The 25,747-nt window shown below is 42.5% G+C and overlaps 1 protein-coding gene across 1 annotated transcript in view; it reads right to left on the bottom strand.

The window, feature by feature from the left end:
• Nucleotides 1-296: 296 nt before the first annotated feature.
• Nucleotides 297-25,747, bottom strand: part of PLPPR4 (phospholipid phosphatase related 4) — a 52,373-nt gene continuing 26,922 nt past the window's right edge. The window contains exons 2-7 of the mRNA XM_087719297.1: nucleotides 23,956-24,141; nucleotides 18,221-18,350; nucleotides 15,951-16,146; nucleotides 9,745-9,802; nucleotides 5,632-5,805; nucleotides 297-3,707 (exon numbers count right to left, since the gene is read on the bottom strand). Coding sequence (XP_087575423.1) covers nucleotides 2,370-3,707; nucleotides 5,632-5,805; nucleotides 9,745-9,802; nucleotides 15,951-16,146; nucleotides 18,221-18,350; nucleotides 23,956-24,141 — 2,082 coding nt within the window. The 3' untranslated portion in view covers nucleotides 297-2,369. The remainder of the gene's footprint in view (nucleotides 3,708-5,631; nucleotides 5,806-9,744; nucleotides 9,803-15,950; nucleotides 16,147-18,220; nucleotides 18,351-23,955; nucleotides 24,142-25,747) is intronic.

The following is a 25,747-nucleotide window of genomic DNA, read 5'->3' as shown; positions in this document are numbered from 1 at the left end:
GTGGGAGTGGCTTGCCAGCCATGTGTTTTCTTTCTTTCTTTCTTTCTTTCTTTCTTTCTTTCTTTCTTTCTTTCTTTCTTTCTTTTTCTTTCTCTCTCTCTCTCTTTCCTTTTGTCTCTCTGTCCCTTTTTTTCTTTCATCTCTCTCTCACTCTTTTTATTTCTTTTTTCTTTTTTTGTTTATTTATTTCTTCCTTTCTCTTTCTATGTCTGTCTGTCTGTCTGTCTGTGTGTGTGTGTCTGTGTGTGGCAGTGGTGGGTTTCAAAATTTTTTGGAACCTCTTGTAGGTGTGGCCTGCTTTCCGGGTCCACTGGTGGAACCTCTTCTAACCAGTTCAGTACATTTGACGAACCGGTTCTACCAAATAGGTGCGAACTGGTAGGAACCCACCTCTGGTTGGGTGGGACTTCAGCAGCATCTTGCAGCTTCAAGATGTGTTCATCGTAAGGGAAAAAGAATTATATTCCTAATTGAAAATTATGTTAACTGAATATGGGTAGTGGTAGCACAATGCAGTACCTTTATATTTGTTTGATGATTACTACTGGGCATGGCATTTAAAAAAAAAACACTGATTGATGAACACGCTACAAGGAGTTGAAGGGTCATTTTCTATTCTATTCTGACTAAGACAGAGGTGTCGACCTGGTGGCCCACAGGTCAGAGGCATGACGTGCAGGCCACGCCTACCCCAGCTCCACAAACGCAAAACCCGTCATGATACATCACACGATGCAATCGAGTTTGACACCTGTGGACCAAGAGAACCATTTCTCTGTGTGAGCGCGAGGATCGATTTTATCTGCGGTTGTCCCCAAATAACAAGACCAACCCACCTATTGGATAGGAGAGCTATCCAATATTGTCACAGGCTACCAGGTAGTCAGCTACAAGTTAACTCAGCCGTTGCTTCCACTGACATCAGAACTATTAAATTCTTTTTGGTATATTAGGAACTCAGAGGGAGGCAGAGGTTCAACACTGATGCAGATGAAAGGGGGATAGTTGATCTAATGTAATCTGGCTTTAAGCACTTTAGATAGCAAACTGTCATACGGGAGAGGATTCAGCAACTTAATTTCAGTTCTCATTTCCTCTGACTATTTTACCAGCCATGGGAGATTAAGGTAAGCCTATTATGATTGCTTGGATCTTCCAATCATGCTCCTTCATTAAATTCGGGTCACTTCTGGAAGCAGAAGTACAGCCCAGTTTTTGGGGAAAAGAATAACAGGGGTCCTTTGTCTTGTCTGTGATGTTCCTATGTTTAAGGCCACGCCTGCTAATTGATTAGGCAATCTGACTTGTAAGATTTATTTGCACTGTTACAACACAGTGGCAGTGATCAGAGTGAAGTGCTAGCTAACCAACGATGAACTGAAAAAAGAAAAATGTAAGCCATGAAGCAAACTGAGAACCCTGTTCAAAATGAAGAATTCGAATTAGTGCCGTAAGAGATCCCTATCTTCCAAAAAATAATAATAATCACAATATTTAAATTAATCCCAAGCTATCTGGTTAAAAAGCCGCATCTATTCTCTATAGCACCTGCAACGGAATAAAGTTTGGAGAAAAGCAAAACTAAACTAACTCAAGAGGAAAAAGAATTATTCAATTTTCATGGAATATCACCTATTGTTTCTGGTTTTTTTTTGTTGTTGTCGTTTTTTTTTTGGCTCAAGAAAAATCTTTCAAAGAACTACACAAAACTTTTGCAATCATTTGAGATGAAAACTGCACTATAGCAAAGCTGTATTGATTCTTGATATTTTTCTATTCTAAATGAATGCAGTTAGCATGGTGTTTTCAGCTAGGATACTTGGAAAGAACTCGCACATCAAAATGTATTGTGTTTAGAGAGCTGCACAGGAGTTAGAAGTTTTCTAAAAATGTAAAGTTAGAATCAGCACCGTTTGGTATTAAATTTTGGTGCAAAACCCGCAAAGATTTAGTACAACTCTGGTACAGCTTTTGCTTATTTTTTTTTTAAAAAAATTGCTTCCCTTTGACCATGAAATAGATAAGTTGAAAAGTTGGCACATTCAGGAAATAAGCGGTCTAGATTTAAGACCGCTCTTTTGGCTGACACAGATCCTACTGGAAAAACATTTTGATTCTGAAAACAAAAGCTTGCTCCCCTTCACTAGGTTCTTGCATTGTGCTTTTTTTCCCCCCGCGACATGAAATTCACAAATTCATGCACAATCACTACACATCAGCAACATCCATAAACAGTCAGGCTGATGGTCAATAGTTGGCACATCAAGAATATTTCGGCATCAGCTCTAAAAATAAAGAGAGTGCAACGCTTGCACCCAAACAGTATTGATTTTAGTGGCGTTTGTTGTTTTTGGCCGAAGCACCAGCCCTCATTCTTTGTAAGCTCTTGTTGGAGATGTTCCTTTGTAGAAGATATTCCTGGTATTCTCCGGGCTGCTGCCTCTTTCGGGTATTAAAATGATGTTACCTTTTCTCCGAAGTGTCGAGTCACGGCTAGAGGAAATGGACAGGGTCTCTGAGCCGATCTCGCTGCCTTCTACAGGGGTGACTCTGATTGTGGTGATCCCGTGATGGTGATGGTCGCTGCCCTCGATGTTGCTTCTTTTCCGATCCCCAGTACAGTAACTGTCTTTCAAAGATTCGCAGCTCTCGGAGTCTCTGTTGAGATCGTTGAGCTCATACGTTTGGCGTAGGCTTCCTTTCTCCGGAGCTTTCCATTTCCAGGAGCCGCTGCCTTCTCCTTCGGATGGCATTTGGATGATGGGGCGGCTATTCTCAGGATGGGCCTCTACCCTTACAATGCTGCTCGGTTCGTGATCTGTCAAGGTTTTGTAGCGGATCGATCCCGTACAGGTGACTGTACCGCCATCAGAGCCCTTTGGGCTGCCCTGAAGGACTCCTTGTTGCTTTGACATGGCTATGACCTGCATGATCCTTGGCTGGCTATTGCTTCTGCACCCAACGCTCTTCTCGGCAGCTTTTAACCACTTCGCTCGAGCAGAATTCGTTTTGGGAGACATATTGACATTTTCCTGGGTCTCTTCAGGGATGTGCACGAGCTGGGAAGATCCTGGACGTGACTGAATGGAAACTCTCGGTCCCCCAGATAGGCCAACACTGTTGCATCCTGGCATGCTACCGGGCTGGATTTTCAGGTACTGATTGCTTGGACCATGGTGATCTCCATTAACGCCCACTCTAGATGGCTCAGAGCTTGACCTCATTTCAATGGCCCTCGGCGGCGACTGTCCAGAATCGGTTTCAATCACCTGCAGGGACAGCTTCCGACTTTCGTTCTTGTTCTTCCATTGAGAGAGGATTTGTTTCGAGCGGGCGGAATCCATGGAGGCATGTATGGACACGTTCCGTCGAGCTGATTCGTCAACCGCAGGTGTGTTGACTCTTGGCAAGGTGTTGCTGAATGTGACCATGTTTTCCTTTCCCATCGGACTTCGCGGCATTATAATCTCTACGTCAGCATTCGCTCTCTTAAGGTTTGTCAAGGAGCCAGTGTCTCTGTGGTTCCTGCTCAACATGTTCTCCACGTGATGAGTGGCGATCACATCGTTTCCACTACCGTTTTTCCCTGGTAAAATTCGATTGGGGTCTTGGCTTAGGTCAGGCAAAGGTTTCAATGGCTCTCTATGTACGTTATGATTGAACGTGTTGTCTTCACTTGGCAGAAAGTTCCCCACAGCATACAGACCCTGGTATTTGAAGGGGGGAAAACAGAACCCTTTTATGGAAAAGTAAATTTTTATAAACACTTCAGCAAAGGATAGTTAAATTTCTCAAGTGTTGTAGGTATGGAATGAACTCTTAAAACTGCTAATGTATCGGTTCCACCACAAAAGCGCGTAGGACAAAATCGCGCTCGACAAAAGCGCGCTGTGACGTCATCACAGCGCGACGAAAAAGTTCAAAAAATGTAAAAATAAAGCGAAAACCTTACCCTAAGCCCCCCAAACCTAACCCTAAACCTAACCCTAAACCTAACTCTTAACCTAACCCTAAACCTAACCCTAAACCTAACCGTTAAAGTAACAAAAAACCTAACGCTAACCCTTAACCTAACCCTAACGCTAACGCTAACGCTCTAAAGCTAACCCTAACCCTTAACCTAACCCTAACCCTAACCCTAACCCTTACCTTTATGTGAATCGGCTTGCTTTAATTTAATTTTTATTAATTTTTATTTGAATTTTTCGATCTTTTTCGTCGCGCTGTGATGACGTCAAAGGCGCGATTTTGTCGATTGCGCTTTTGCCGTCCGCGCTTTTGCCGGGTCACGAATGTATCAGCTAATACAGTGATGGCTAAACTTTTTGTTGTCACGTGCTGAAAGCGCGTGGACCCATAATGCAATACATACATGACACCTCCACCTACCACATTGCCCTGCACATGCGCATGGGGCCGCCCTCAACCTGTTTTGGGCCTAGTAGGCCTTCCTGCAGCCTCCTGGGAGCAAAAATGGGCTGTGAGGGGTGCACTGCCCCCCCGCCTTTCCCCCAACCCCCATGCATGTGTGTGTGTGATCCCCCTCATGCATGTGTGTGCACTTCCCGCATGGGCTCTGCCCCCCCATGTACGCACAGCAGAGACTCAAAAATCAGCTGGCCAGCGGGAGGAGCACACACATGCTTGGTGGACCTGAGCTGGGGCGATGGCTTGCATGCCTGTCATAGGTTTGCCATCATATATATTTGCTAATATATTTTTTTCGTAGTGGGAACACACATATTCCTAGCAATTATCTGGATCTGCCCATGTCTTAGGAACCCTGTTTCTGTCTTAAAATCCCTAAGGAACAGCTTCATCAGCAGCTGGAATAAGCGAAAGAACATAAAAAGACATCCATGCATATCTCCACTCCTTTATCACATTTCTTTCCTTAAGAAAAAGCTGTAATATCTCGGACCAATTTCAGAAGTGTTTAAACGGATAGGCCTTTTTGAGTCTGCCAGCTTTATGAAAGGGTTAATACAGAGGAAGAAAACCAGAATCAAATTAGTCCAGCAATTTAGTAGGAGCACAGGGAATAAGCTGCCGTCAATAAGAGTCATCAGTGAGCATTTTCATTGTTTCAAGGATATCTACATGGGCTCAAATGGGAATCCTTTGAAATCAAAAAAGTTTGACACTTTGCAGTGAGCCAACTTTCCATGCACTAATAATTTCTGGGGAGAAAAAACAGGAGGAAATAGCACTTTCCAGTTACTCTTGCTGTAAAATTATCTACCGATACAAAAAAATAAATAAAAAGACCAATGGGAACTAGGTTATAGTAAGCACCATGATATCCCATCCATGATTCCCAGAGCTCTACATGGGGCAGCTTGTCATGAAGAGGCACATGTAGTTTTGCTCCAGACTTCACCAATTTCATATTAAAGAGGGAGATTGATTTGCTCAAGGTTGCCCATGTAGGCTTAGAGAACCCTAAATACATTATGTTATCTTATGAATAGATTATCGGTGCCCTTTCCATTTTTCAAGGACATCTGTTCATTTTTAGAAGCGCATTGTAGAGAGCCAATTTGAATAATGTACACGAGACATCTAAAACCACATAAAACCTCTTAATTTATAAGACATGTAGGCAATTCTGAACTCTGGCATTCTACTCACCAAGTAGATGGCAATTCCACCGCCAATTAAAAAACCACAATAAACATCCACTGGGTGGTTTTTGTACTGGGTGATGCGTGTCAGGCCACATATAATTCCGCAGATGATAAAAGCAAAGACTAGAAGTGGTTTCAGAAGTTTAGAGGAGTCGGTTAGCGTAGAATTGAAGTACATCTTTAAAAGAAATACATTTTTTTTAGAAATTTAGTGACATTTTCCCATGGAATGGTACTCTTTCTTTTCCTGTTTTTTTTTTTTTTTTTGAAGGAAGGTAACAAAGGAAAACCAACAAAAATCTGTTGGGTTGTTTTGAAAGAAGTAAAAAAAAATAAGTTGATATTATTCATTATATATTATTATTATTGATAAGTTGAGATAAGAGTCAAGGATTTTCTCCTTGCTATTTGGAATTTGGGAGAAAAATGCAACGTGCCAACCATGACTTGGAGTGATTATAACAGTGATGGGAATTATAAGGATTGTCTTATTGCTGGTTTACAAATTTAATTAAAACGAAGAGCAATAGCATTCCGCTTCATAGTGCTTTTACAGTCCCCTCTAAGCAGAGCCAAGGTGGCGCAGTGGTTAAATGCAGCACTGCAGGCTACTTCAGCTGACTGCAGTTCAGCAGTACGGCTGTTCAAATCTCACCGGCTCAGGGTTGACTCAGCCTTCCATCCTTCCGAGGTGGGTAAAATGAGGACCCAGACTGTTGTTGGGGGCAATATGCTGACTCTGTAAACCGCTTAGAGAGGGCTGAAAGCTCTATGAAGCGGTATATAAGTCTAACTGCTATTGCTATTGCTATTGCTATTACAGAGTCAGTATATTGCCCCCAACAATCTGGGTCCTCATTTTACCCATCTCGGAAGGATGGAAGGTTGAATCAACCTTGAGCTTGGTGAGATTCGATCTGCAAAATTGCAGGCAGCCGGTGATTAGCGAAAGTAGCCTGCAGTACTGTACTCTAACCACTGCACCACCACAGCTCATTTTCTTGAGTGAATGGGTTGGGAGAGGGTCAGTGGCTAACTTCCATCTAACTCCGTGGGACCAGGTGAGGACAAGTCAATCTTCAAAATGACTTCTGACTCCTAGGAATTGGAGAGGTGAAAGAACCTCTTTGCCACAGGACTCCAAACTCCATCTGAGTAATTTCTGAAGGTGTGAACTGTCAGTATGAACCAGTGGTGGGATTCAGCCAGTTCGCACTTATTCGGGAGAACCGGTTGGTAACTTTCTAAGTAGTTCAGAGAACCAATTTTTGGAAGAAATCTTCTTTTGTTTTTTTCCACTTTACAGGGCTAATCCTGTAAGGAAGGCAGGAAGGAAACATTCTAGTTTCTAGCCTAATCTTTATTGACCTGATTACAGAAACTGCCTCTCCGGTTAACCCTTATTACATTGTAACAGCTAAGGCGAAGCGCCCATCGACCTGAGTGACCTTGAGTTGGCCAAGCACACCCAGCCACATGACCACTGAGCCCCACCTACCCAGATGGTCATTAGGGCAGAAAACCGGTTGTTAAATTATTTGAATCCCACCGCTGGTATGAACCAGACAGGAAATTTATTTGGAGGTGTTATGGAAATTGCACAGGAAGAGTCAAGTACTAATGGAACCAGTTCAGAGCTGTTTATCCCACAAAGCCTTTGGAGAAAAGAAGGGCCATCCCCCACCCCATATTATAATAGGATAACTTCAATGATAATCTTGCCTCCCCCCCCCCCACCCAACCTCCATCCCTCTGTGAATGCCATTAGAAATAATCAGATCCGCCTTTTCATTCAAATCACTGCTTCCTACTAATGATGTTGGAGATGTCTGAGTATAGTCTAGAGGAGATGACACCTTAGCTTAATAGCAGCGGAGAGCCATAGTTGGGTGTCCTCCAAACATTTCAGAAATTAAATCCTCCTTGCTTTGTGAGAAAAGCTCTTGGCAGAGGAAAAACATGTGCTGTCCTATGCCGTGCCCACTTATCAGGAAATGAGACTAGAGTGTGTCTCAAAAGGAATAGGAGCCACCTGCTTTCATGATGAATTTGCAGTGAGTTGGTTTGAAAAATTAGAAGACTGATATAAATATTGAAATACTGACTCATTTCTGATAATAACTTGTTCTTTGATGACTACGGAGATTCTCAGTCCTCCAGGTCATGGTTGTCTCAAAGATGCTTTTTCAAAAGACATGGACTTTGTTTTTCCTTGAAGTCATTTCACTTCTCATCCAAAGAAGTTTCTTTGGTTCTGTCAGAATGATGGAGAATGGGAGGATTTATATTCCTTGCAGTCATCTGGTGGCAGGATTCTCTTTGAATGTCCTTGAGGTCACCTGGAGATTCATCTGTACCCTCGAGGTCACCTGACTAGTGCAAATGGGTGTGGAATCTTCTTCGAACTGTTGAAAGGACTGTGTTGTAAAGGAGATAGGTGGCATCGTATTCCCTCCCCCCCATTGGGAGAACACGCCTCCCTCTGTTCTCTCCTCTCCCAACAGAGGGGAAGGGATACAATACCACCAGAGGTGTATTCTACTGGTTTGGAGCGGTCCGCCCGAACCAGTAGCAGTAATTTCAGGTGGCCTCGCCCACCTGCCCTGGCTCTATGGTATCCCATTTAGACCCTTTTTTCGCCCAAAGTGCATGCCCGGAAGGCTGTGCACATGTGCACGCTCACATTTGCGAACCAATAGGGAACGTAAGTGCAGTGGTGGGATTAATTTTTTTTTACTACTGGTTCTGTGGGTGTACCTTGGTGGGCATGGCAGGGGAAGAAACTGTAAAATCTCCATTCCCTCCCCACTCCAAGGGAAGGTTACTGCCAAATCCCCATTTCCTCCCGATCCACTGGAACTCGGGAGGCAGAGAATAGATGGGGGCATGGCCAGCCAGAGGTGGTATTTACCGGTTCTCTGAACTACTCAAAATTTCCGCTACCGGTTCTCCAATACTGGTCAGAATCTGCTGAATACCACTTCTGGTTAAGTGTATACCACCTCTGGACACCACGTATCTCCCATTTACAACACAGTCCTTTCAGCAGTTCCAAGAATGTTCCACATCCATTTGCACTATTCAGGTGACCCCCGAGGGCACAGATAAACCTCCAAGTGGCTGTTACAACTCTCAAAGAGAGTGTTGACAACCAGATGGCTTGCAAGGATTATAAAATCTTCCATTCTCCACCATTCTGTTAGAACCAAGGAAGCTTGTTCTTTGATGGCATACAATATATTTTCAATCATGAAAGTGTTCCTTTCATTTAATGCAGCTAAATCAACATCATTTAATGGTGATGTTGAAAGAACAAGAAAATGTTGTTCTTACCTAGATGTAAGTCCACTGAGCAAGTTGGATGTTACTTGGGAGTTTACCAGTGGTGGGTTTCAAAATTTTTTGGAACCCACTCTGTGGGTGTGGCCTCCTTTGTGGGAGTGGCTTGCCGGCCATGTGACCTGGTGGGAGTGGCTTGCTGGCCATGTGTTTTCTTTCTTTCTCTCTCTCTCTCTCTTTCCTTCCTTTTGTCTCTCTGTCCCTTTTTCCTTTTTTTCTTTCATCTCTCTCTCACTCTTTTTCTTTCTTTTTTCTTTCTTTCTTTCTTTCTTTCTTCCTTTCTTTCTCTTTCTCTCTCTCTCTGTGTCAGTCTGTCTGTCTGTCTGTCTCTCTCTCTCTCTCTCTCTGTTTGTGGCAGTGGTGGGTTTCAAACATTTTTGGAACCTCTTCTGTAGGTGTGGCTTGCTTTCCGGGTCCACTGATGGAACCTCTTCTAACCGGTTCGGTAGATTTGACGAACCGGTTCTACCGAATAGGTGTGAACTGGTAGGAACCTACCTCTAGAGTATACATATATGACATTTATATTATTATGACTTGGACACAGTTCACGATGCTGCTTTTAAAAGTATTTCCTCATTCCAAAGGACAGAATATTTAATAAAAATGGTGTTTCTACCAATTCTCCTTGATCTCTATTTTTTATATTTCACTTCTTTGAAGAAATGAAGTTGGGGTGATTCTTCTTTATCATCAGGTTGTTCTATACAAGGGAAGCAATGACATTCTGATTCCCCCCCCCTTGTACACATTAATACGAAAAGCCTTAATTACTCACCGAAACATACACAGCTGCAAAGGCTGCCAGGGTGGCGTGTTGTGAAGGAAATGACTTTCTGCAAAAGGAAAGGACATTCAAATTAAATTCCTCACTAAAAGACATTCCTCCAAGCCGGATTTAAAAATAACTTACAAGCACCGGGTGGTCCAATTTGGTTACCGTGTTTAACCTACAGCTTGTATATTCTGAGAAATTATTATTACATTGTCAGTTTGGGAAAAAAAATGACCTTTTGGTATTTTGTAAAGCACGGCTGCTATTGCCCACATTAACAAACAGTAATAGACATTTTGACTGCACTGATTAAAATCCTGAATGAAGAAAATTTCCAATTATGGCAGAATGAATATTGCATACAGATTTGGGAATAGCTCATTTCTTGCCATTAATTTTCCCAGTGACTGGGATAAGCATTGCACCCATCAATTAAAACTCTTTAACCCACTGCCCCCAAATTGGCCGCAGAATTCTCCTCCTCCAGGATTTCTATCAGTGCTTACTTGATGATTTCCTAATAATCACCACCTAGTTTTTTTAAAGATGTAAAGAAATGGGTATCTCGGAAAAGTACTCTGAATCTTGATCCATGGTGTTGATCCATGGTGAGGCTGGCACTTAAGATGTTCAGCAACACAAAAGAAATCTAGAAAACCTTAATGCAGTGTTTCTTAAAGCGTGGTCCGAGGGGTTCCACCACAAAACCGCGTTCGACTAAAGCGCGCTCGACGAAACCACGTACCTGACGTCATCACAGCGCGACGAAAAAAGCACGCTTTCAGCGCTAAAGCTAAAATTAACCCCTAAACCTAAACCTAACCCCCCGAAACCTAACCCTAAACCTAACCCTAACCCTAACCCTTAACCTAACCCTAAACCTAACCCTAAACCTAACCCTTAACCTAACGCTAAACCTAACGCTAACCCTTAACCTAACCCTAAACCTAACCCTAACGCTTAACCTAACCCTAAACCTAACCCTAACCCTTAACCTAACCCTAACCCTAACCCTAACCCTAACCCTAACCCTAACCCTAACCCTAACCCTAACCCTTACCTTAACGTGAATCGGCTTGCTTTCAAAGTGCTTTTTAAAGCGCCCTTTTTTCTCCGCGGTCGCTGTTGTCGCGCTGCTGATGACGTCAGCGACGCGCTTTAATCGGGCGCGCTTTAGTGGACCGCGGTTTTGTCGTGCCACGGGTCCGAGGGCCCTGAAGTCCCTTACCAGAGTCTTTCATGGGTCCACGAAATCAAAATTATTTGCCAGACATTGGAAATATTTGCAAAGATTAAAACAACGTCACTGTTCTTACTGTTTTTAGTTCTTAAAAAAATACAGGTTTATTTAATATGTTAATGTTTATGTTAACATCTAACATACATTTAATATGCTCAATATTATTTATTTCGTAGGTTTAATGTTATTACTTTGACATGATTCGACAAATAAATATTCTACCAATACATCAGCTCTAGGAAGAGTGCAGAGACTCTAGAAAGAGTGCAGAGAAGAGCAACAAAGATGATTAGGGGACTCGAGGATAAAACATATAAAGAATGGTTGCTGGAACTGGGTATGTTTAGTCTTATGAAAAGAAGGACTAGGGGTGACATGATAGCAGTGTCTCGATATCTCAGGGTTTGCCACAAAGAATAGGGAGTCAAACCATTCTCCAAAGCACCTGAGGGTGGAACAAGAAGCAATGGGTGGAAACTAATCAAGGAGAGAAGCAACTTAGAACTAAGCAGAAATTTCTTGACAGAACAGTTCATCAGTGGAACAACTTCCCTCTAGAATTTGTAAATGCTCCAACACTGGAAGTTTTTAAGACGATGTTGGATAACCATTTGTCTGAAGTGGTGTAAGATTTCCTGCCTAAGCAGGGGGTTGGACTAGAAGGTCCAAGGTCCCTTCCAACTCTCTTATTCTAGTCTATGAATGTTAATTTTTAGTAACATTTAATAATAGATTTTTGGGGGTCCACTATTATTTTTAAAAGTGGAAAGGGATCCTGTAAGCAGAAGCTCAAAAGACACTAAGGGTTGACTGAAAGATACAAGCACTCAGGTGGTAGTTAGTAGGTGGGGGAAAGGTGTTTAACTAATTATTTCATTTTTAAAAAAATCTTGTGGAGTAATATTTTAAGATTTCTCTCTCTAAAAAGCATTGAAAAACTTAATCTTTGTAGTGAATATATGACCAAAAGGCAACATTTAGGAAATGCTTCTTATTAAATTCAACATCTAGCCAACCATGGCTGATCCCTTCACGGTATGGGACCTGGGTACTTGAGAGACCGCCTGCTGCCAATTACCTCCCAAAGACCCATAGGGCAGGCCTCCTCCGGGTTCCGTCCACCAGCCAATGCCATCTGGCTACTACCCGGGGGAGGGCCTTCTCTGTGGCAGCTCCGGCCCTTTGGAACGAACTCCCCGCAGGGATTCGGACCCTCACCTCTCTCCAGGCCTTCCGAAAAGCCGTCAAAACCTGGCTGTGTCGGCAGGCCTGGGGTTGATGAGTTCCCTTCCCCTCTCGATTTGTGTGGCTGTTGGTTGTTTTTAAATGCCTGTATTTGTAGTTTTTTTGTGTTTCCCTTTCCCTCCTTGGGTTTGTGCGCCACCCTGAGTCCCGCTGGGAATAGGGCGGCATATAAATAAAATGAAACCTAAACCTAAACCATCTGCAATGCTGAACCTGGTTAGGACTTGGATAAGGATAAGGACCACTTGGGCTAACCTGAGGAATCCTGGTGGTGCAGTGGTTAGAATGCAGGCTAACTCTGTATTCTACTGCCAAGAGTTCAATCCTGACCAGCTCAAGTTTGGCTCAGCCTTCCATCCTTCTGAGGTCGGTAAAATTAAGAACCAGATTTTTGGTGGTGATGTTATCTTGATTCTGTAAACTGCTTAGAGAGGGCTGTAAAGCACTGTGAAGCAGTATATAGGTTTAGGTGCTATTGCTAAGTGCTATTGCTAAACTGTAAGGTTGCCCCTCCCGAATGCTGAGTGAATGTTGAGTTTTATTGTCTAATTTACTTTGTACACATTTCTTTTTTCGTATTGTCCTACACTCCCCTTCCTTTTTGATTGTAAGCCGCCCTGAGTCCCCTCAGGGAAAAGGGCGGCCTATAAATAAATAAAACAAACAAACAAACAAACAAACAAAAACATTTTGGAAGAAGGCTTTGTCAAACCATTTCTTTATTTTTGTCAAGACAATGATATGCCCATGAAGTAACTTAAAATCAAAGTCCACTTGAGCAATAGCAATAGTAGCAATAGCAGTAGACTTATATACCGCTTCATAGGGCTTTCAGCCCTCTCTAAGCGGTTTACAGAGAGTCAGCATATTGCCCCCAACAATCTGGGTCCTCATTTTACCCACCTCGGAAGGATGGAAGGCTGAGTCAACCCTGAGCCGGTGAGATTTGAACCGCTGAACTGCTGATCTAGCAGTAGCCTGCAGTGCTGCATTTAACCACTGCGCCACCTTGGCTCTTATAAGGAGACTTGAGGAGACTTAAGATGCACTCAAGCAAAATCTATGATGTATCAAAGCTTATGCATTGTAGACATTTGTACATAAAAATTCTCACTAGAGAAAGCCCAATAACCTATTTTGAGATAGGTATTTTTTTAAAAAAAGATTGAGGCATTCTCAAAAATAATTACTGTAAATCTGGGAAATTGAAATAAGATTTTTAGGTGTTTTTTTTTCCTTTTTAAAGAACTGAGGTTAGACTGTCTTTTTTCAAAATTAGACTTTATACATTAATTTTCTCTGAAAAAAGAAAGCCATGGGCCTCATTTCAGCCTGCTGTCTGCAAATGCTATTACAGTATCTAAATATCTGTTTATAAATCAATTTTACGCATGATGATTACTCTTGGAATCAGTGTAGATAGTAAAATGGATGCTCAGAGAAGTATTATATCTCCCTTGCAAATTCTAAAACATTTCTTAAAGCATTACATTACACATTTGGGGAGAGAACACAGGAGCAAGAAAATATTGTTCAATTACTGTTTAGGCCTATTATTAGGGAAATCCTTCTCTTTATTGCAACCCGTTTTGTTGACAAAATTACCTTTTTTTAAAAAATACAAGCCCCGCTTACTCGCTGTCATTTTCAAGCAACTGAAATGTCCATTCGTTTACTAATTATCCTTACTTATAAAGATAGTCCTTGACGTATAACCATTTGTTTAGTGACAAGGGCACTAAAAAAAGCATCCTCATGGTCAAGTGATTTACATTTGGATGTTTGACAACTGGTTCATAGTTATGGCGGTTTCAGTGTCCCAGGTCATGCGATCACCTTTTGTGACCTTCTGACAAGCAAAGTCAATGGAGAAGCCAGATTAATTTAACAACCGTGTTACTAATTTAACATCTGCAGTGATTCATTCTGGCAAGGAAAGATGGTAAAATGGGGCAAAACGCAGGTAACAAGTTTCTCACTTAGCAACATAAATTCTGGGGTCAATTGTGGTCGTAATAGCAATAACAATAGCAATAGTAGTTAGACTTATATACCGCTTCATAGGGTTTTCAGCCCTCTCTAAGCGGTTTACAGAGTCAGCATATCGCCCCCACAGTCTGGGTCCTCATTTCACCCACCTCGGAAGGATGGAAGGCTGAGTCAACCTTGAACCGGTGAGATTTGAACCGCTGAACTGCAGATAGCAGTCAGCTGAAGTGGCCTGCAGTACTGCACCCTAACCACTGCGCCACCTCGGCTCTTAAGTGGAGGCCTACCTGTGGTTAAGCAATTTTTTGCTGTGAAAACCAAAACCCTGAAGGAGAGCCATTGAGAATTACATAAATGTCTCTCTGTAGAATTCTATCCCCTTTAATTTGTTTCTAAATATGCTATTTCTTGGATATGCTAATATATGGCAGAACATAGCCAAGGGTCCATATTAACACAGTAGAAGTAGAGGAGAAAAGGCCAGCTGCCTTTGGTTTATTCCAGTGTCACCTTCCTGTTGATCAGTCCAACAAAGGTAATTTGAGTCCAACAAAGGTAATTTACCTTCATCCCAGATAATTTTGATACTGATTGTAGCTGTTCTGACCCCCCTCGTCCCACACCAACACACTCCGAGTCAAAGATACTTTACAGAATTTATTAACAGACAGACAGGTCCTTGACAGCAAACCGGCAGAGATAAGCCTTGGCAGCAATCCAACACAGATAAGCTGTGGCAGCAATCCAGCCTGCAAGGCTCACAATACTGTTCTCCAACATTTGTTAATGCGTTGACTTCTGCAAAAGGGGCATGTGCACAAGCAGTCCTTTTATAGTCTGGAGAGGAGCCTAATTACCAGCAGCTGAGTGCAATTACCTCCTGTAACTGCACAACTGTTCCTTACGCCTATTAGCTCTCCGGTGCCGGGCATCCAGGAACAACTCACTGCTGACCTCAGGATCACACTCTCTTGTCTCCTCCCCACTGGTCCAAGGCTCAGGCGCCTCCGGCCAACCAGTCTCTCTGTGCCCTGCTCGGAGTCGGAACCCTGTCCAGGGTCCTCCACATCCTCCAGAACCGACTCATAGGGCCCCCTCGCTGTCGGAGTCTGGTGGCAGCTCCAACGGTTCCTGCTAGGCCACAACATGTAGCTATCAGGCATCACATCGTGCTACCTGGAGCTGGAGGGGGAATGATGGAATGGACACTTGTTCATTTCGCTTCCTGCTTTTGGCTAATAATTAAATTGGCAGCTACCGTAATGCATTAGGGTTGCAGCTAAGGTAAGAGAAACACAACTATTCATCACCTCTGCTGCAACACCAATGTCCTTGGGTTCTTCCCAACTTTTTCATCCTGAAAAAGCCATTCCAAAATTGACCGAACTACAATTTCCCCACATGATTTCAATCAAAACCTGTAACCTATAAAAAATAAAGACTCCAGCTTGATTCTTTTCTCTTCATCTCTTGCAACCTCCTTTACTCTGTGTGTAACATTTTATTTTTGTATACAGAAAATTGGGAGGACAGGCCTTACTGGCGATGGGTGGAAGCAACTTTAGAAGTCATTTTTATCTGAAGAACACACTAAAATATTCTATGTAAATTACAAAGCAAAGGCTTGCCTTGTGGAAAAGCAAAATATGCAGACAAATGCTACAATCAGATGTGTATGCACGATGAACAAGTTATAACAAATACTGAATAACAGACTACTAAATATGTTTCTAACCTGCCGTCATTGATGACAATGGGATCAGATCCTGAGCAAATATCCTCCACAATATAAGAATTTTCTGAGCACGATACGTTGAGGGAAGTATAATTAGGTTTGCATACAGTCAGGAAATACGGTGTTTGATATCCAGTTGACAGCTGTATGATATCAGTGACGAGTGCGGTAGCACAAAGGCCAAAGATATGGACACCTAGAAACGGAACAAAAAAATGATTACACTTTGGTCAATGGAAAGCCAAATGGATCGCTAAACACCCAGTTGTAGGAAGACATGTAAATGACCCCGCAGAAAAGGTGCCAGGGTTTGGACTCCCACTTCAGCACTAGACAACCCTGAATAGGATTCACATCTCATATGGCCTTTGCTGGGGCTCTCTGTATAAATGGGGCATAGTATCCTCCCTTCAGTGTGACTGCGGGGTCCTAGGTCAAACTATAGATCACGCTGTGTGACTGGTTGTAAGCTGAGGGCATATAGTGGTCCTATATCAGATTTTTAAAATATAAACAATGCTGCGCTTTAATGGTTAGATGGTCTAGATCAGGGGTAGTCAATCTTTTTATATCTACCGCCCACTTTTGTATCTCTGTTAGTAGTAAAATTTTCTAACTGCCCACCGGTTCCACAGTAATGGTGATTTATAAAGTAGGGAAGTAACTTTACTTTATAAAATTTATAAAGCAGAGTTACAGCAAACCCCTACCGCCCACCATGAAAGCTGGAACGCCCACTATTGGGCGGTAGGAACCAGGTTGACTACCACTGGTGTAGTTATTGATATCTGAACACAGATATTCTTGACATTTATATATTATTAGCTGATAGCCTGGTGTTGCCCAGGTATTTATTTATAGGGAGAAAATGTCCAGACCAAACATAATTTCTCATGTTGTATTTTTCCCCTTACCAGAGGAAGTCCCCTTGTGGAGTACTGTGAAGTTGTTACCATGGTAACTCCACTGCGCTGTACAGTAGAAGCCACTTTACGGCACTGTAGTAGAAGCCATTTAAAGGCACGACAGGCTGTATCTTAACAGAACCAATACCCCAAGGAGTGTTAGGGGTGTCTTACCCCCACAATATTTTCCTCCAGAGAGTAAGTCATCTGTGTACCAAGTTTGGTTGAAATTGCTCAAGGCATTCCAGAGTTATGCTGGAACACATAGACACACATTCACACACACACTGAGAGGTTTTAAGGATGTCTTACTCCCACAATATTTGTTTCCAGAGAGTAAATTATCTGTGTACCAAGTTTGGTGGAAATTGCTCCAGGCATTCCAGAGTTATGCTGGAACATACACACACAAACACACACACACATCTGCTTTTATATATATAAATTGGGTTCTACTAATCTAGTTGAAATGCTAATTTATATTTCTAGTCCATGTATGATGTGCCACATGATATAATGCTATGACCAATAACTTTTGGTGAAACAGACATACTGTTTATTCTAATTTGGAACGCCAGCTGGTGACCCCCGGGCTGGTCTGCACACAGAGTAAAATGTCAGCTGATATTGTAATGTAGTACTGTAGTTATTCCTCTATATAGCTGTATTATAATTCTGAACCAGTGAGCGCTTTTTTTTTTTGCCAATCCAGATGGTGAGTACTTCAACCCATTTAGACAAGCGAGCGTGTGGATTGGGGCGAGGCAGCCACCTTGGATTGCATATATGCAGTGAAGATAAAGCTTCATCCCGGTCCAGAGGTGGGTTCCTACAAGTTCGCACCTATTCGGTAGAACCAGTTCGTCAAATCTATCTAACCAGTTAGAAGATGTTCCACCAGTGGACCCGGAAAGCAGGCCACACCTACAGAAGAGGTTCCAAAATTTTTTGAAACCCACCACTGGTCCTTAGATATGATTATTCTACACTATCATGCTCATATTTATAAAACTCAGTGCCTCCGTGAAAGGTAAAGATGACTACTGCGTTTGTGGTTCAATCAGAACATTGCGTGTGTTGAAGTTGTTTTAACGCAAACCAAAGATGCCTTTTAAAAAACAAGTTTACATCATATTCTTATGCATGCCAGTGCTGTGTGTGAGGTAATTTAAGGTGGTTCTGACAAGTGTTGTCGGCATCTTCATATCCGGTCACATGGGCGGCAAGCCATTCCCATCCGGTCACATGGGTGGCAAGCCACTCCCACAAAGGAGGCCACACCCACAGAGTTGGTTCGAACAATTTTTGAAACCAACCACTGTCCCGGTCCCTATAGAACCCTGAAACCCCGTCAGAAAAACTCACCAACAAATCGGACAGCTCTCCTAAGGAAAGAGTTGAAATTGCAGCCGCCTGCATTGATATTGGCCTCGGCTCCAATTCCATTCCGGCGTTTGGAAAGGCAGCAGTAGAGAATGCTCTCGCCTACCATAATCTGCAATGACAAAAGCTGGTTGCAAGGTAACTGTGGCAACAGTTTGAGCAGGGTCTGGTTCAAATCAAAGCACTTACATGTAATTATTGTAGTGCAAATTTCATTCACCAAAGTATGGATGCTCACAGGTATAGCAATAGCAATAGGACTTAGACTTATATACCACTTCGCAGTGCTTTTACAGCCCTCTCTAAGCAGTTTACAGAGTCAGCATATTGCTCCCAACAATTTGCGTCCTCATGTTACTGACCTCGGAAGAATGGAAGGCTGAGTCAACCTTGAACCTGGTGAGATTCAATCTGCCAAACTGCTGGGAGCTAGTGATCAGCAGAAGTAGCCTGTAGTACTGCGCCACCACGGTATATATTTATGTATTTATATACATGTGTATATATTTGTTATGTAGGTGTTTGGGTAGATAAATACTTTCTTGTGGAGAATTGGATTGAAAGCAGAGAATGAATATGTTCATATGTACAAAGAAAACAAAGGGGTATACACTGCTGTTGTGGCCCAGCAGGAGCCGTTGGAGCTGCTACCAGACTCCGACAGCCAGGGGCCCTATGAGTTGGCTCTGGAGGACCCTGGACAGGGTTCCGACTCCGAGCAGGGCACAGAGAGGCTGGTTGGCTACCAGGAGGCACCTGAGCCTTGGACCAGTGGGGAGGAGACAAGGGAGAGTGATCCGGATGCCAGCAGTGAGTTGTTCCTGGATGCTCGGCACCGAAGAGCTAATAGCCGTCAGGACAGGAGGTAATTGCACTCAGCTGGTGGTCATTAGGCTCCTCTCCAGACTATAAAAGGACTGCTTGTGCACACGCCCCTTTTGCAGAAGTCAACGCAGGAACTAATGTTGGAGAACATTATTGTGAGCTTGGCAGGCTGGATTGCTGCCATGGCTTATCTGTGCTGGATTGCTGCCCAAGTTTGTCTGTGCCGATTTGCTGCCAAGGATCTGTCTGTCTGTTAATTAAATGCCGTAATTTATCTTTGGCTCAGAGTGTGCTTTAGTGTGGGACGGGGGGGGGGGTGTCAGAACACAGTGCTATCACTGTGACACACTATGTTAGTTTAAAAATTGACCTCTGAAGTAGTTAACTTTGGGAGAAATGCTCAGGGCTGCTAAATAAACTTTGAAGATTTGAACCTAGTTTTGCCATTCTGAAAATATTCCTTTTCTTGCTTGGTGCTTTCTAGGTATTATGGACTGAACTGCTACTGTTTTGAGAGGTCAGTGCTCATCACAGCGGTCAAGGCTGGGCTGAAATTACCTGTTTCAGTTTGTATTAGCTTTACTGACTCATGAAAATACTTCCCTGGGTTGGAAATTTTCAACATCAGCTCTGACTGTCTTTAAGACATATTTTAGTAGTGCTTCTACACCAGTATTTTCGGCTTCATTTCCATTCACTTCTATCACATTTGAGTAGCTAAACAGATTTGACTGGTTTTGGGCAATTTTGTCCCCTTGAGCATGATATTGGCAGAGGTCCCCATAATTTTGTGAGTAGCAAAGAAGCAACTACTACTTCCTCTTGTAGAGAGCAACTTTGAGATATCAAAGTTAAGATTATCCACAGCTCAGATCAGAAGTTGATTAGATGGCTGAAGGAGGCTTTTTTTACTAATGAAGATGTTTCCAGAATGGCCAGAACAGGGGTGTCAAACTCGATTTCAATGAGGGCCGCGTCAGGGTTGTGTTTGACCTGAGGGCCTGGAGTGGGCATGAACAGGGTGGGCGTGTCCAGCTGAACGTCACTCATGTCAGGGGCTCCTGCCAGCAAAAAACGGGCTCCTGAGTTCTGTTTCCGGCTGCAACGGCCTCCTGCAACCCTCTGCAAGTGAAAATGGAGCGCATGAGGGCCGTGCGCAGCCCTACTGTGTGACGTACCCGTGGTTCGCTCATGAGGCCAATGTTGAGAAAAGACACGGACACGAGCTTTCTCGGGATGAGGCGACCCAGATTGGGGTCTGGGACCCCCTTTTATTGAGATAGGACAAAGGCAGGAGGAGCAATCAGCATGTGATTTAAGACAGCCTGTCAAACTACAATTGCTAATCTACTGCTCAGGGAAGTTCTGTCTATATATGGTCAAATCCTGGAGTCGTTGGGTAAGGCACATCTAGAGTGAACTATCAGGATGTTATGTTATGAACTATCAGGATATTATGTTATGAACTATCAGGATGTTATGGAGTTTGTTTTTTTCCTGTGTGGTTCAGCATGGCTGCGCATGCCCTGTTATGCACTGGGCCATGGGTGACCGCCACACCTACACAAGGAGTTATATGACAACACTACTGAGCTGTTTTTGCTGGCAGAGGCACTGCAGGCCAGTCCTTCACTTTTTCCAGGTTGGCCCCATGGGCCAGATCTGAGACCCGGTGGACTGGATCGGGCCCCTGGGCCTTGAGTTTGATACCTCTGGGCTAGAGCAATAATTTTGGAGAGGATTTAACGGTGGGGACAGTTGTGTGATACTCCTAGGGAATCAAACTGGCTTGAAAACTGCATTGCTGTCCTCAAAATGACGTCAAAATTCAGTGGCAAATTAAGGAGGAAATGAGTGGTTTGCTTCTCTGAAAACTTCTCTTCTCATTCTTATTTTAAGCAATTACAAATGTACTTCCAAAATTGGCTAATTTTCCACCAGATTTGACAGCACAATCACAGGGAACTATACCCAGTTCTTAGGCCCCAGGCATCCTATCTTGTAGAACAACAAAAGTAGCTAAAGATAGGTGAATCTAACAGAACAGGGTCTGTGGTAACTGTTCAATGTATCTGAACTTCTTAAGATTATTAACAGCTTGGCCTAGCTTGACTGATGTTGTGGCCATCTCCCTATTTTGCTGAAGTCGGAATGCAATTTAATTTGGTTCTCCTGCAGTTTTGTTGCTATTTATTTATTTAATTTATGTGCTGCCCATCTCATTATCCAAAGCCTATCTTTTGCTCACGGTTATCCAACAGATCTTACAATAGTTGACAGAGGTGGCTGTTCCTCTTTCAATTCTCCCCAGCAGGTATGTTAGTTAGAACCGCAGACTTAATTGCACATTACAGAGCAAGAAGCATGAATGAACCAACTCTCAATTATTTAATATTGGCTTCCTTTTTTGTTGGAAAGAAAGCAAGAAGAAATGGAATTCTAGTTAGTAAGAATCACAGTATTCCCCAAGTGTTTTAGGTAAAAAGTCATGCAAAGAATCTTTTCAACGTTTCTTTTTAAAGCATTAATTAAAAATTATGGAGGCCATTTTTAGAAAACTTCTGATGCACTAGATCTCAGTGTAATTGAGAGTGCAGTAGTTCGACATTATTGCTCAACCTTCAGCTGTACTACCTACCTTAATGGATCTCCCTTATTTTCCCCTACAGCAAAATAAGGATGGTGAAGATAGTATAATTCCACCATAAGGGGGACTTAAGGGATTTAGTAAGCTAAGCGCTATTGTCCAAATCAGCTTCCAATAACATAATGAGCCTCAGTACAATCCTTATGGTGCTGGGACTTTGATCAAGAACAACTAGTGGGATTGAAAATTTCTATTTTTACAGACTTCTCAATTGCTTTCAATTGTTATATATGAAGATCTCCCTTGGAAGGAGCATAAATCAAGCCATGCAGCTGTTGATTGGGGTTTAGATACTGAATGATTTTCCACCACACAATTAACCAATTTTCCAGCTTTGCATAACAGTGAACTGTAAGCTACCGTATTTTTCGGAGTATAAGATGCACTGGAGTATAAAACGCACCAAGATTCTGAAGAGGCAATTTTTTTAAAAAAAAATTTGCACTCTGCAGACCTCCCAAAAACAGCCATTTTTTTTTAGAAAACAGGCCCCTTTTTGTCAAAAAAGGGTATGCATAGCCTTTAAGAGGCTTGTAGAGTGCTCCTGGGGGCTGGGGATGGGGCATAAAATGAGCAAAAATAACCCTTTTTCATGAGAACGGCCTCATTTTTTGTCAAAAAAAAAAGGCATGCATAGCCTTTAGGAGGCTTATAGAGTGCTCCTGGGGGCTGGGGGGGGAGCAAAAAACAGTCCGTTTTTCAGTCATTTTTCCCTCCCCAGCCCCCAGGAGCACTCTGGAAGCCTCCTAAAGGCTATGCACAGCCATTTTTGCAAAGGGGGTGGGGTTTGGGGGGCCAATAATGCTGTATTCAGTGTATAAGACACACCCAGATTTTCAGCCGCTTTTTTGAGGGAAAAAGATGCGTCCTATATTCCCAAAAATACGATAAGCTGAATGGGCTGGGTTTATGCTTGATTTAGGGTTAATGAGCTGGCCTAGAAACCAGGAGACTGTGAGTTCTAGTTCTGCTTTAGGCATGAAAGCCAGCTAGTGACTTTAGACCAGTCACTTTCTCTCTCAGCCCAGCTCACCTCACAAGGTTGTTGTGGAGAAAATAGGAGGAAGAAGGAGTGTGAGGTAGGTACTCACATTTGCCACTTTAAGATACTTATAAAGTAACAAAGGTTGGATTTTTTTAAAAAAAATCTAATAAATAAATAAATAAATATGCCAAACCACACTAACCAAGTTTGAAACTAAACAAGTGAGACATGGATGACTAAGCAGAGAAACATTTAAACTGATCCAGTAAACTGTACAACCTAGTCTAAATTATTCTGGCAACTAATACTTCTCTTTGATCTATATGTTCCTGTTCTGACCCCCCCCTCTTCCCACACCAACACACTCCGAGTCAAAGATATTTTCCAGAATTTATTAACAGACAGACAGGTCCTTGGCAGCAAACCGGCACAGATAAGCTGTAGCAGCAATCCAACACAGATAAATCTTGGCAGCAATCCAGCTTGCCAAGCTCACAATTCTATTCTCCAACATTAGTTCCTGTGTTGACTTCTGCAAGAGGGGCGTGTGCACAAGCAGTCTTTTTATAGTCTGGAGAGGAGCCTAATGACCACCAGCTGAGTGCAATTACCTCCTGTACTTGCGCAACTGTTCCTGATGCCTATTAGCTCTCCGGTGCTGGGCATCCAGGAACAACTCACTGCTGGGGTTCGGATCAGACTCCCTTGTCTCCTCCCCACTGGTCCAAGGCTCAGGCGCCTCCTGGTGGCCAACCAGCCTCTCTGTGCCCTGCTTGGAGTCAGAACCCTGTCCAGAGCCCCTCGCTGTCGGAGTCTGGTGGCTCCTGCTGGGCCACAACAGTTTCAATCCAATATTCTTTCAAGTTCAAGGAGATATACTAAAAACCTGGTATGCAACCCAGTTATGAACTCCAGTTCAGCTTTGATGACATGAACCAGCATTCAAAAGAACTAATAATGTTCAACTACCTGTCCAGCTGCTGAAGAGAACGTGCTCTCCCTCAAAGTTTCTTTACTATCCCAGGGGAGAACACTCCTTAACAGGTAGCTTTTCAGACTCAGCTGCCCAAATCTGTCACCACTGGATCTTTTGACTATAGGTGAGCAAAACCCATCATGGGGCTCTCTGCAAATAAATCATTGGATCAATTTTTGAAGATGGGAATTGCAGATCTGAGGATCTGGTCTTCTGCTGACACTTTTCTGACCCCCGGCAAAACATAAAACGAATAAGGACAAGTGGGAAATTCTCTAACTCACCATAATGGCAGGGGCAGCAAAAGCCAAACTGAGCAACATCAAGATAGGAACAGCCTCTTGGGAAGGTTCAATGTATGGCATACTCAAACTTCTGTCATAACAGTTGAATCCGGCATGTACTGGCTTGAAGATATCCGTGAGTTCAAGGAAATAGAGACTGACAACAGAAGAAGCCAGTATGGGCAGCTAAGAAAGAAACACGAAAGTTACTTTTTTAAAAACTATGTACATATTTAAGGTCTATCTTTTTCTTTAAAAAAAAACAATTTTTATTTGTTTTTGAACAAGGAAAAACAAACATAAAAATAAAAATAAAAGAACCATCTTCCATTTACAAATTGTAGAAAGTGTGTCAGTTGGTTACAGAATTTTCATGCATCTCTTCCATAGTCACCACCTGCTTTTCATATCAAATCGCATATTTTAAATTCACCTATATTCATGTATGTCACAATTATTATGTAGCAATAGCAATAGCAGTTAGTCTTATATCCCGCTTCATAGGGCTTTCAGCCCTCTCTAAGCGGTTTACAGAGTCAGCATATCGCCCCCAACAATCCGGGTCCTCATTTTACCCACCTCGGAAGGATGGAAGGCTGAGTCAACCTTGAGCCGGTGAGATCTCGACCTTAATTTGACTATAATTGTTTTTACATCCTTTTATATATAATATTCAAAATCTAGAATAGGATTATATGATAACATTCCATTAAATCATCCTAAGATCATCCAATCACAATACATCTTTATAACATATTCTAGATAAAACTTTTAAACCTCCTCTCATAACCTCCATGTGTTGTTTATATAAAATTTCATATTATCAAACTAATATATCTATATCTATTGTTATCATTATTAATCATTATTTAACTACAGCTATTGTTGCTTCATTTTATACATACTACTAGTAAACTAAATTTAGCTTAATTTTTTATTATACATTTTCATTGCATCGACCTGTATCTTTCCAGTAAGGTCTATCTTGAAGATGTGTATATTAATAGTAAACTCAGACCTTAAGAAGGCTTTAGGATAGATGCAACCTTATGCAAGAAAACATTTGGTTACACAGTTGGACTTCCCTTAGCTGTTCTTCCTCATGTCACTTCTCGAGTAGACTCGAAATGTACTATTCAGTATCGCCAGAGCAAGAGCACTTAGAGTAATATATCGCTTCACAGTGCTTTATGGCCCTCTCTAAGTGGTTTACAGAGTCAGCATATTGCCCCCAACAATCTGGCTCCTCATTTTACCGACCTCGTAAGGATGGAAGGCCTAAGCCAAACTTGAGGCTGGTGAGAATCGAACTGCTGGCAGCTGGCAGTATTAGTCTGCAATATTGCATTCTAACCACCAAGGGGAAGAGGAAATCTCTTTCACCAGTAATTTAGGCCCAGTAGCAGACAAAGTATCCACCCCATGATCATACATCAATGTTTTTCAACTTTGCTTGCTTTAAGCTTTAAGCTGCTGAGGATGAGAAATACTGGCAGAGATAGTGTGTCAGCACCTCTTCATTGAATAATTAGGAACGAAAACCACGAGAGCCCATTGATAGAAATCAAGTGTACTTTTACTAATTATAAATGATTAGAAGCGTAGCAAAGCGAAGACTGATTATTTAGGCGCAAAAGCGAATGATATATAAAATAACCCATTCCCCACCCCTTGGCATCCCAGTTACAGTCCAATCATAATTCTCCTAAGTGTCAGGTGTGAGATAACTTCAAAAGGCATCACCAAGATGGAATGTTGGTGCCGTTGGCCTTGGCATGCATAGTCCGACAGG

This window comes from Thamnophis sirtalis, unplaced genomic scaffold, assembly GCF_051295495.1.
Source record: "Thamnophis sirtalis isolate CommonGarterSnake01/CBP01778 unplaced genomic scaffold, rThaSir2_p1.2 scaffold_7, whole genome shotgun sequence".
NCBI classification, from domain to species: domain Eukaryota; kingdom Metazoa; phylum Chordata; class Lepidosauria; order Squamata; family Natricidae; genus Thamnophis; species Thamnophis sirtalis.
The sequence above is the reverse complement of the archived record's forward strand: the minus strand, read 5'-3'. Positions and strand labels throughout refer to the sequence as shown.